The sequence below is a fragment of the Oculina patagonica genome, chromosome 1 (genome assembly GCF_052425735.1).
Source record: "Oculina patagonica isolate OP01 chromosome 1, crgOcupat, whole genome shotgun sequence".
Taxonomy (NCBI): Eukaryota; Metazoa; Cnidaria; class Anthozoa; order Scleractinia; family Oculinidae; genus Oculina; species Oculina patagonica.
In genome coordinates, this window is record NC_135758.1 from 22,231,166 (window position 1) to 22,243,441 (window position 12,276).

Consider the following 12,276-nt stretch of genomic DNA (forward strand, 5'->3'; position numbering starts at 1 on the left):
GAATAGGTACAGGAACTTCGGCCATGAAGGTAAATTGCTCAGCGACGGAAACGTTCGAGTGAGAAGCAAAAAAGGAGAACTAAGAAGAAACCTTTCGGGGCATGAACGCAAATGAGAACGATCTCAAGTCGGGAGGGCGTATAAATACTAAAATAAATACCCAGGGGAATAACGAATGTCTCAGGAGTGGAAATGTGCTAATTTATGTAGCGCGTGAGGCCATTTTGGTGCGAACATACCAATGAAAATAGCATAATATGCCACTTTTAGGAGCACAATCTATAAAAGCCTAATTGGGACGTGCAGTCGCCCTAGTCTCGCGCGGTCTTCTTTCCCCCTGCCGCTTTGATGTTGTTTATTGTCAGGAGAACTGTTATTGTTTGTTTGTTTATTTGCTTTTTAACTTCAAATTGAAGAGACTGCTTGTATTTAATGAATAAAGTAACAATAGACATGACTGTGTTTCGCACCACATCCTACAATGTGACCGAGCTGGAAGTTACCTCAGTATGATTGCCTAGCTAATCATTTTGTTTTTTGTTTCTTTTCAGACTTCTACAACACAACGAGATCAGCCGTCAAAGGCAGAGATCAGTGTGTGAAATGGACCTGGCAGCGTTAAAACTAAAACAGGAGGCGTGTCAGTTCGGTCAGTTTCTAAAAGCAAACCCAGTGGGAAAATGGACTGTCTGCTCGCTTCCCAATCTTTACTTTACAGAGTTGTAACTTAGTTTTAAGGAAATAGAAGTCTTGTGAACTTGCTCGTAAAAATCAAAGAAAATGTATTACTTGTGCGGATTCAGAAAATTCCAAGGAGAATAAGTGTAAATGTGTAAATACTAGTTTATTAAAATAAGACGAGTTGTGTCAATTTTTTCTTGTGTGTTAGAGCGTAGTGTAGTGAACCCGGGCTCATATCCGCCGTTGAACGTTCTCGTATCCCGCATCGCGCCTCGATTTTTATGCGATCCCGCATCCCGCCAATCTTGTGTGACATGCGTGACTTACATGTAATATGATAAGAAGTGTACTTTCTCGAAATGTGTCGAGAACCCCTGTGAGTGTTTCGTTGTTTCGCTTTCCAGAGCGAACTTCGCTTTGGTAAGTACAACTAACCTTGTATTGTATGGCCTCTATCCTAACCATTTTGGAATAAGCTTATACTCTATAGTACGCTTTTAAAAGCCACGGCACCAATAAACCAAAGCAATATTCAATCGCAAACTTTAGATTATTACCATTGTTCGACTGAAAAGCGAAAACATGTACAGGAATTGATTTATTCGTGCATTATGAAGTGAGTAACGTCAAAAGCTTTCGTGATTTGAAATTAGAATGAAGAATTACAACAGTCTGAGCAAAATCGGTTCTTCTTTCGCTACCTTATTTGTCTTCTGATGAAGTCGCGTCGATCTTTCTATGACAGGAAGCTGAGAATCACAATCGATTAATAAGTCGACAACACAATCTAAATAACTTTCAGGTTTGAATGTATTGGACTGACCTGTTTGTATTTAACGAAGAATGGAGATAGAGAAGCATGTGAAACATTTTAGTAGAAGGATTTTCGTTGGATTCAACAGGGTGTTTTGTACAGTGTTTGAAATTTGGTTGCATTTCAATTTCGATTTGTATTTTTCTTTGTCTGGCGCTTGTCTTTTAGGGAAAGTCCCTCAGTGTTATTTCGGTTTGTCACTTTTGGTTTCACTTTTACCAGAAGATAAGGAAACGTTACACGGTAAGTTTATATATTTATCTTAGTTCAAACCGTAAGATGTTGGTGACTGATAGCTGTGCATGTATAGCCCATGTTAAATTCTTAGAATTCACAGCAAGAGATTTGCATGAGTCGCGTGACTGATTTTCATTGTCGTTTTTGTTTGAACGCCAACAGTGAATCACGCGAGACCAGGTCACGCGAATGAAAGCTCACTCAAGTTAGAGCATGCTTCACTCTTACCAGTGAGTTGTAAAGGTCATAGGCGTACGAGGCGGGGGGGGGGGGGGGGGGGGGGGCTGCAGTGCCGAAATTTTTCGGGAAAAATGTTTCAAATTCGGGCAACAGGCCTTGAGAAAAAAAAAAAAAGCCGACAATTCTTAACTTAACGTTCAAAACATCAATCAACAAAACAGTATTTGAAATATACCAAACTCTGTAGTTCAAAAGTCTTAATTTAGCATTTATCTGCTTTCTATAACCATGGTCGATTTTTCTCGCAAATTCTGCGCGACCCCTCAGTTGAATTCAGTTGCAATCATTTTGAAGTGAGTGGGAAATTGGCGAGGGAGATCAGAAGTTTGAATTTTCCATAGCTCGAGCGTTTTGCACGCGGCGGATCCAGTGTAAGATCTTGAAACAAAGCTGTCACATACGTTATGAAGCTAATGCTTTTGACTCAAATGTTTAGTTCTAAGCCAGGCCAAAACTTTCAACGAAATGTTTTAACCCATTTACCCCCCCCCCCCCCCCCCCCAATTTTTCACATGTTTTTGTATAACTTTCAAGTGAGGGAAAAACGATGTAAATTAGCTAACCAAAAAGTACTTAAATTTTTGACGAACTAGATTGAATAAATAAATATTTCCGAAGAAAATGAAAGGATTTATTACATTGACATCTTCGGGCAACGCTACGAAATTAATCAAAAAACAAAAAACCTATTTCAACACACGTTTTTTTTTGTCCGTTTTATATGCCTCTTTATTCCGTATCTTTTTTCGGGCAAAGACAGAAAGCAAATTTATTGGTGTGAATGTTTTTATGGCTAGTGGAAACTGAATAAGGAAAGTTCTCTGCCGAAGTATCAAATGTTGTTCGATTGGAAACTACACATCAGAGGTTTTCCGATGTTTTTTGACAGGTAAACCACCTTGAGATAACGTAAAAATCGTCGTAGAACTTAGTTACATCTGGTCTTGAATGTGACTAATTAATATTCATAAAAAAATAGGGACCAGAGAAGGAAGTCCGGATAATCGAAAAATCCGGATAATCTCGAGGTCCGGATAATCGAGGTGCTGTACTGTGAAACCTGTATAAAGGGGATACCCACGGAACCCTCGCAGGTGTCCGGTTAATAGAGGTGCCTGCTTCATATAAATCTACAGGTATGATTAACAGAAAATATGGCCACGAGATATTGGGAGACATACTGACGCCGGTGTCTGCATATGCGGTCCTCTTAAATTAATACAGGTTTCACTGTAACGAAAACAAAGATCTTAGGAGTATTTTTTTCTCAAAAGTTCTTGTGCTATTTTTATTGCCTCAGTCTCTGTTGTTTTTTATAGTGTGCCGTCCTGTATTGATTTCTTTTAGTCTAGATACATGAAAACAAACAACGAGCAGTTTTGTAATACTAATTTAACGTAAATAAAACAAAAACGCATCTTATTTTAAGTCACTACAAAACACTTGATTTTATTCTATTTTACAAGGCTCACAGAAAAGGACGTCATGAATGACATAGAAGACCTTTTACAAGCCATCTCTCTCGGCTTAGTTGTTGCTACTTTTCTTCTCAACACTGGTCATGATCAAAAAGCCATCGAAATATGCAAAGAATGTTTGCTTTTTCTGAGTAATGAAGTACTGAGAAAAGAGGAACAAATTATCAATTTAATTACCACTGCTACCTATCTAGCAATGTTCAAGGCATACTCTATTCTCCCTGATTACACAAATGCCATAAAATACGGCAGAGAACTTCTTGTCATTTTCCGAGAGTGTGGTGAAACAGCCAAAGAATGGAATATCACCAAAACACTAGCCAACATATATGAACGGCGGTGTGAATATGTAGAGGTAAGACAACTGTATGAGAGAGCGATCGATATCACAATACAAACTGGCGACAGAAAAAGACAAGCATACGCTTATGGACAATGCGGGAATATGTCTTATCAACTTGGAGAATATGTAAAAGCTAAAGAATATCATGGAAAAGCACTTGCGATCAGTATTGAAATTGGAAACAGGCAAGAAGAAGCGTCATGCTACGGAAACTTAGGAACTGTGTTTCAATCTCTTGGTGAATATGACAAAGCTAAAGAATATCACCAGAAAGCACTTGCGATCAGAATTGAAATTGGTGACAGAGAAGGAGAAGCAACAGATTACGGAAACTTAGGAACTGTGTTTCAATCTCTTGGTGAATATGACAAAGCTAAAGAATATCTCGAGAAAGCACTTGCGAACAAAATTGAAATTGGTGACAGAGAAGGAGAAGCATCATCTTACGGAAACTTAGGAACTGTGTTTCGATCTCTTGGTGAATATGACAAAGCTAAAGAATATCACCAGAAAGCTCTTTCGATCGCAATTGAAATTGGTGACAGAGAAGGAGAAGCATCATGCTACGGAAACTTAGGAACTGTGTTTCAATCTCTTGGTGAATATGACAAAGCTAAAGAATATCAGGAGAAAGCACTGACCATCAAAATTGAAATTGGTGACAGAAAAGGAGAAGCATCATCCTACGGAAACTTAGGAACTGTGTTTCAATCTCTCGGTGAATATATCATGGCTGAACGTTATCTCTCTAAGGCACTTTTAATTAGTAAAGATATTGGACACCGTGACCAAGAGTTTCAATTTCTTTGTAACCTAGCAATGGTGAAGTTATCCCAAGGGAACAACGAGGAAATGCTTAACTATCTGCTTCTGAGTATCATCAAAAGTGACAATTTGCGTGGTTTTCTGAAAGACAACGATCAATTTAAAATATCTTTTTCAGACGCCCAGAATTCTCCCTTCAGGTCTCTTAGTTTATGTTTTTGTTTTACTGGAAACCCTAACAATGCTCTTTATGTCGAAGAGCTAACACGCGGGAGAGCCCTAGCAGACTTAATGGCGACTCAGTACTCCGTTGAAAGTGGAATCTCAGCTAATCCACAATCGTGGATTGGCATTGAGAAGATTATGAAGAAAGAAAGCAACTGCGTTTGTCTGTACATTTCTTATTTTTGTCAAGATGTGTTTTTGTGGATTCTCAAAACAAGCGGAGTCATTCATTTTCGAAGAATAACAGTAAATGAAGACATTGTTGGTGCCGGACTGGCTGATTTTTTAGACAAAAACTTCCGCAGCTTTGGTGTTTTACCCGAGGAGAGTTGCGAAGATCGATCTTTAAATGTAATGGAGCCAAAACTGAAATCGTTCCATGAAGAGAGCCTCGGAGCTTTTCGACTTGTAGAGGAAGACGATGAAGAAATTGAAAATTCCGAATCGAGTCTTTCTTTGTGTAACAGATTGCTCATCGCTTCTGTGGCTGACTTACTTGATGAGCCAGAAATCATCATTGTTCCTGATCGGTCCTTGAACCAAGTTTCATTTGCAGCGTTAAGTGATGAAGGTGGGAAGTATTTATCAGAGACTTTCAGGATCCGCATCGTTCCTTCTTTGTCAACTCTCAAGCTCATTCAGGACAGTCCAGCGGACTATCACAGTCAGACTGGTGTGCTGATAGTGGGTGATCCTGTGGTTGGCCGGGTGCGTTACATGGGACGTGTTGAAAACTTTAAATCATTGCCTTGTGCAAGAAAGGAAGCAGAGATGATTGGAGAACTGCTGAGCGAACAGCCTTTGTTAGGACAATGTGCAACCAAGCAGGCGGTGCTTGAAAGGTTACATTCCGTGAGTCTGATACATTTTGCTGCACATGGAAATGCTGAAAGAGGAGAAATTGCTCTTTCTCCTTTGGGCCTCACTAATAGTATTCCACAAGAAGAAGACTACTTATTGACAATGTCTGACATTTCGCAAGTTCAACTGCGAGCTAAACTGGTGGTACTTAGCTGTTGTCACAGTGGGCGTGGTCAGATCAGAGCCGAGGGAGTGGTTGGAATCGCTCGAGCGTTTTTAGGATCCGGTGCACGTTCAGTACTGGTGGCACTGTGGGCCATAGAAGACAGAGCGACAGAGCAGCTGATGCGTCGCTTCTATGAGCACCTTGTTCGTGGGGAGAGTGCCAGTGCGTCTCTTCAGGAGGCCATGAAGTGGATGAGAGGTAATGGCTTTGCCAAGGTTTCCGAGTGGGCACCGTTTATGCTCATTGGAGATAACGTGACATTTAAATTTGGAAAAGAAAAGTAAATTCTTTTAAAACATTTCGCATTTGTAATTCAGACAAAGGACTGATATTCGTCACTGATTCGTTTTAACGGTTCACACGTTGGAACTTTTATCCGGTGACGTTTTCTCCACTTTGGGGCTTTGGCGCCTGGCTTCTCGTGTGTAACAGTCTAAACTTTAAATAACTGTCCAAATTTCCTGCCAAAACTAAAAAGGAAATATACCTTGTAGACCATGCCGTGCTTGTGTAACATCGCTATATATTCTTTTTTATGAGTCGTAAACATTATTCGTGGGAGGTGAAGAGTTAAAGGTTTTTTTGCAGTGCTTAAGATTAGGTAATAAAAGCCTTTTACTGTACTTTACTCTTACTTTTCATTGTTCAATGTTACACATGTTTGACATTGCTTTTTGTAGAACTTTGCAGTCAGTTATAATGTCACTGATTCCGTTTTAAGGAATATGAACCTTTCCTCCTAAACAAAGTTTTGACTTCTTTTTGCATGTTATCCAGTTAAGTGACTGAATTTCTTAGCTTTAACCTACAATCTCGGACAAAACGTTTAAGACACTGCTAATTTTAAACAATTTTGGTACTACAGCTCATTTTTGTCTTTCTTCCTTCCCCTACTACATTGACAACACTGAAATAATTTCAGTATTGTCAATGTTGTCGTTTTATGGAAACAAAGCCTGGTGAATTGCAAACCCCATAAAACAGTATTGAATGGGGGGAGAGGGGGATAACATTTTTTTTAACAAACCTGCCAGTCAGGGTCGACATTCGCTTAATATCTGTGAAATATGTTTGTCTCAACTGGTTTTGTCCGGGATTGTAGCTATATGAAGTGTACGTCTTCCTAAATATAACTGAATAAAGACGAGTGACGGCTTAATATAGTAGTCTTGCCTTCCTTTTTAGTTAGTAGTTTATGGTAAGTCCTTCACGCATTGGAATTAAATCGGACAGCCGTTCGAGTCGACTTGGAAAAAATTCTCAATACATATTGTGTCCTGCCTGCCTACAGAATAATAGTCGTCTAATATTGAGACACTTGAACGATCGCCGAAAGTACGTTTTTGACTGCCATATGTAGTTTCAAGTATGAAAGGATCTGAAGTCTTGTTGCTAGGACACCTCGGACCCAAACCGCTGGCTCGGTCAAATCAGCCATATCCTGTCCTGGCCGAGCCTGTAGTTTTCAACAACGAAGTTGTCTGTCAGGACTGTTTTTGGAGTACTCGTAAGACTCGGGCTGGTTTTGGTTGGATAATAAGTATAGGATAGGTATCGAGTTTTGCGAAGATCTGCCACTTTTATAGGCTTTGCTAGAATTGGAGACGCTGTGGTCAGGTGGGTGGAGGGCGCGCCCTTTATTGTCGGCTAGCCCTCTCCACAACCCCCAAGCCATTTCTAAGGCTACTTTCAGGCTGTGTTTAAAACGTTATTTTTTCATATAACCGCTTCGATGATATTTTACTTAAATAAGAGAACGGCATTGCCTGCCGTTTATTGTAGTAGACTAAATCGTGGCTGTCGTTTCTTAAAACGAAACCATATATTTCCTCAGGGAAACATGAACCTGTAGTTCCTTGATCCTCCTTGAAAAACAGAACATTTGACCTCAACCTCGTCCCCAGAGTCTTCTCGGCGACGAGTTTTCAACCAGCCGCCATTTTAAAAAAAGGAGAAGACCCTAGGTCGAGTTTGGACCTCGATTCCAGGTTGACTTTACTGTAATGATTATGAATTTGATAACCTCCACTCTATTGTAGTTCTATTGTAATGGGAGGCGCGGTGGTCTAATGGTTTGCGCGCTGGACTCCAGATCGAGCGGTCCGGGTTAGAGCCCTGGTCGGGGCTCTGTGTTGTGTTCTTGGGCAAGGCACTTTACTCTCATAGTGCCTCTCTCCACCCAGGTGTATAAATGGGTACTGGCGAATTTAATGCTGGCGAGTAACCCTGCGATGGACTAGTATCCCATCCAGGAGGGAGTAGAAACACTCCTAGTCGCTTAATGCTACGGAAACTAGGATAAGTTCCGGCCTGATGGGCCACTAGGCTCGTATGCAGACTTTACCTTTTTTATTATTCCATTATATCGATTGTACGGGCTTTGTGAATGATCGATTTTACGGGCTGCATTCAACATGGAAATGTTTCCATTCTCCAGAGAGAGGGATATACTGTAAATTTCCGAAAATAAGCCCTGGGCTTTGTTTGCTTAACGCCCCTTTCAGGTGGGCTTATTTTCGGCGACGGCATATTTTCGGCATATGTTCGGCATATTTACGGCATATGTTCGGCATATGTTCGGCATATTTACGGCATATTTACGGCATATGTTCGGCATATTTACGGCATATGTTCGGCATATGTTCGGCATATTTACGGCATATTTACGGCATATGTTCGGCATATTTACGGCATATGTTCGGCATATGTTCGGCATATTTACGGCATATTTACGGCATATGTTCGGCATATTTACGGCATATGTTCGGCATATTTACGGCATATTTACGGCATATGTTCGGCATATTTACGGCATATTTACGGCAGATGTTCGGCATATTTACGGCATATGTTCGGGGACGACATTTTCATGTATACGGGTTCCTCTTCGAAACCTGTAACTTCTTTTGCTCCTTGTTTCCAAATGGGACCACTTTGACATATAAGCAAGAGGATGGTCAGATATTCATTGTAAGATAAAGGAGATTCTGCTAATTAGGGATTTAAAATCTGCCCTAAATGATAATGTTTGCAGCGAAAAACTTTATCTTTATTAGTTTGCATTTTTTCAATATGCATTTTTTTTTTCATCATCTTTTTTTCGTCATCTGTCATTCTTATTTTTCATGGAATTTAAATTAAGTTGTTACTTTCATTTCAACAGTCAGATTACGTAGAAAAATACAAAACGTCAAGTAAAAAGGTATAATTTTTTCAACAATGCGTTTGTTCGTAATGCTTATCACCGCAGTTTGCGTGTTATTTCTTGTTTGGCTGATTTCATTTCTAAAAGTTTACCCGAATACTCTACCCGGCATTTGTTTTGACCTCGTCGCGAATGACAAAGCATTGCGCACGCTTTGATGCACGCGCCAGTATAATTATGACGTTATTGCAAGTTAGCAGTTCCGTCGTTCCTTTACTTTTCCACCATTTCTATATATTAGGCATTTTATAAATAAATCAAAGATCGTCCAACTCTCTTTTAGCAATTGTTCGGTGAAAAACTAGATTTGTGCGTCTCTTCTAGAACATTTCAGGAGAGTCAAATTCTTATTAAGCCTATCCTCGTTGCCTCGCTCTCAGATGATGGTTATTTATAAAATTGAATCTGATTGGTTTATTTCAGCGCGCGCATTTTCCTCTCCTTTGTTATGTCACAATCCAAGACTCGTCATTCGCAAAGAGAAAAGCGTCTTGTCAGCCGTGTTTTTTGAAGCGCTTGAATTTTGTTAAAAAAGGACAACGTGAAAATTTAAAATGGGATTATCTTGGAGTTCATTTAAGTCGAAGAGAAAAGCGAAAAAAGATTACAAAAGGTAAGTGAACTTTAATGAGATCCAGTCAAGTTTTTTCCCTCTAAATAAAAGTCCCGGAATTCAAAATGTTTCACAGCAATTCCCTATCAGCGCATTTGATTTCTGCAAAAACAAAGCATTCAGATTTCAAAATATTCATTTCTTTATTTTTTCGTTTCGTTTTGTTCTTAACCCCTTTGTCAACGCAAACGCTTTTTTGCAGTAAAAAGATATTCAGCTTTCTTCTCCTAATAGAATGTTTTTGTCAAACAGAAAACTGAGAAAACAATTGAAAGAAGCAGCGGAATGCCTTGCTCGTCTCCAGGAACAACTGCAGCTTGAAAATGAGTAAGTGCTCGCTAAAAGGACTTTCCACACCAAGAGTACCTGTGCATTTTTCTCGTTTATTTATCACGAAAAGGGTCTTTCAGGCTAGAAAGAATATGCACTAGTGCCAAGACCTCGCCGGTTGCCGGAATCGATCACGACGGGGCTCGCTCGACAATATAAAGGAAAACCAACCTCGTTCCCAGGGTCTTTCTTTTCCCGCCCCGCAGAACGAGAGAAGAGAGACTTTGTCTCTTCTCTCGCTCTGGGGAGCGGGGAGAGAGAGACCCTGGGAACGACGTTAAAGGACAACATAAGCTTTTAATTAGCTTGGGCCTTGGTCTTCTGTTTTCTAGATCAGCTGGATTTTAAAAAGAGCCATAACCCGATTATGGCTCCTGATTTTAACTAACACCCTCTTGTCCACTGTTTAAAATTCAAGTTGGTTAAATTGATATAATATTATTATGATCTCTTTCTTTTCACTTTTCCATAGGATACTCGATCAATGTGAAAGTTACCCCTCCGATGACTCAATGTCTGACACTGAGACAGCCCATGTAGATTGTGCAGTGGCTGAAATAGAGGAAGAGGTTCAAGCTTTGGAGCGAAAGCTTTTCCTTGAGAAAATTGCAGTTAATGTTACAGAGGAGAGATGTTACTTTCTGGACAGGAACATCAGGTAAGCGTATACTTCTGTTTGTTTCATCTCAAACCTTTTGTATCTTGTATTTTGTAACTTTTAAACGACCGAGTAATTTCAATATAGACTGACAGAGACTACTATTTTAACTCTCCTTTCTGAAACTAACACTTCAATAAAATTCGCCGAAAAAGAAAGAAAAGCAGCCGTTTGACGAGACGTTTGACCGCGGTGAAGCAGTCGGCCATCATTCTCGTCCCCGTAGCCCTTTCGTTTCTCTAAGCCGGCTGGGCCTTGGCTCGAGAAAACGAAGGGCTCTGGGGACACAGGATTTCCAGTCCTAGATTATAGGACTTCCGGTCTTCATGTATGCAGTCACGACGTTTCAAAAGAATATATGAGAAAGTCGTTATGTTTTCGACTTCTGTTTAGGAATTCTTTGTTCCAAACAGCCAATCAAAAAAATTCGAATTAATTCAAAAATCCTATGTCCCCAGAGCCCTTCCTTCTCTCGTGCCAAGCCGGCTAAGAGAAACGAAAGGGCTATGGGGACGAGAATGGTCGGTCGCATGAAATTTGATTTAGGAACAAAGTGTTTCGCCCTAGTCTCGCGCGGTGGTTTTTTCCCCTGCCGCTTCAATCTCGAGCCCAGAGTGTCTCCCGGCTCCTCGGTCCGTCAGCGGTTGGTCAGCGGTAGGGTCACCGGGACACACTCTGGGAAACTGAAATGTATTTCTCTTCTTCTATTGGTCCTCGCAGAACAATATAAATCAACACGAAAGTCTGAAAATCTTCCCGGAAGTAAACCAAGCCGGAAATCCTGGAAAACATTTTTTGTTTTCCATGGTCAAATGTTCAGAAGTATCACCTTAATTTTGTAAAACACCTAAGAACTCGTGATATGCCGCTAAATAAATGAAGTATTATCTAATTCTACCCTTCTCATTGAACTCGAAAGATACCATGAATAAAAAAGTATTTCCTTTAAACGTCAATTCTGAACGGAGTTTTAAAACAACAACGACGGCGTCAGCAAGGTAAGGTCGATTGAAAACTCAATTTATAGTTGACTTACAAATCTCGCTAGAACTACTGTTTTCATTCAAATCTCCGTTTCGGTTAAAAATGAATATCGCAGACTGTGCTCGATTCAAAAAACAACTAATAACGCAGAATTTAAACAATACGCGTTGTTGTTTTGCTGAAGAAACAGAATTGTACAATTGTGTGCACGTGAATTGTGTGCACGTGCTGAGTCGCCGAAATTCTAGTTACACCTTTTTGAATAGCGTTGACCGGTGTGGCCTTTTCGTCTTTATTAATATTACCGCCATTCGACGAGGATAAAATTATTTGCTCGAAAACATGCAATCTATCCTGAAAAGATGCGCTGTCACCGAGAAGCCTCTGAAATATACGAGAGTCGCCAAACAAAATTTTTTACAATAGAACAATAGCTTGCCCATGCGTTGGGCATTATGTAAATTTCTTAGCCGTCACTGCAAAACAACAACGCCGGGACACACGCACACAGTCTTCACAGACGGAATTCTGGAAGGCTAACAAGACCTTTGATTTAAAACAAATATGGCAGTATGCTCAAGAATGCGACTAAAGGAAATCAAAACACCAGACGCTCTTTATTTAACTCTCTCTTTTGTTAACTGCAGAACGTTGTTGTTACTTTTGTTGCTTCGAT

At 40.1% G+C, this 12,276-nt stretch overlaps 2 protein-coding genes across 6 annotated transcripts in view; both read left to right on the forward strand.

Annotated features, from left to right (window-relative positions):
- Positions 1-730: 730 nt before the first annotated feature.
- On the forward strand, positions 731-6,969 carry LOC144634827 (tetratricopeptide repeat protein 28-like). Of its 2 annotated transcripts, XR_013567282.1 has the most exons (4): positions 731-1,101; positions 1,664-1,738; positions 3,439-6,159; positions 6,255-6,969. XR_013567282.1 is itself a non-coding variant. In XM_078493898.1 (3 exons), exon 3 carries the CDS (start codon positions 3,458-3,460, stop codon positions 6,092-6,094), a length of 2,637 nt encoding a protein of 878 aa, XP_078350024.1. In that variant the 5' UTR covers positions 731-1,101; positions 1,664-1,738; positions 3,439-3,457; the 3' UTR covers positions 6,095-6,969. The 2 variants fall into 2 exon arrangements, 1 of the variants encoding a protein (XP_078350024.1); XM_078493898.1 differs by having other exon boundaries at positions 3,439-6,969.
- A 2,269-nt stretch (positions 6,970-9,238) lies between these two features.
- The window catches only part of LOC144641677 (uncharacterized), a 64,040-nt gene continuing 61,002 nt past the window's right edge, over positions 9,239-12,276 (forward strand). For 2 of the 4 annotated variants that reach the window (XM_078500726.1, XM_078500711.1), the window contains exons 1-3: positions 9,341-9,628; positions 9,881-9,955; positions 10,431-10,616. In XM_078500726.1, the coding sequence (XP_078356852.1) occupies positions 9,570-9,628; positions 9,881-9,955; positions 10,431-10,616 (320 nt within the window). In that variant the 5' untranslated portion in view covers positions 9,341-9,569. Of the gene's footprint in view, positions 9,629-9,880; positions 9,956-10,430; positions 10,617-12,276 lie in introns of all 4 variants that reach the window. The other 2 variants (XM_078500719.1, XM_078500733.1) reach the window with 2 other exon arrangements.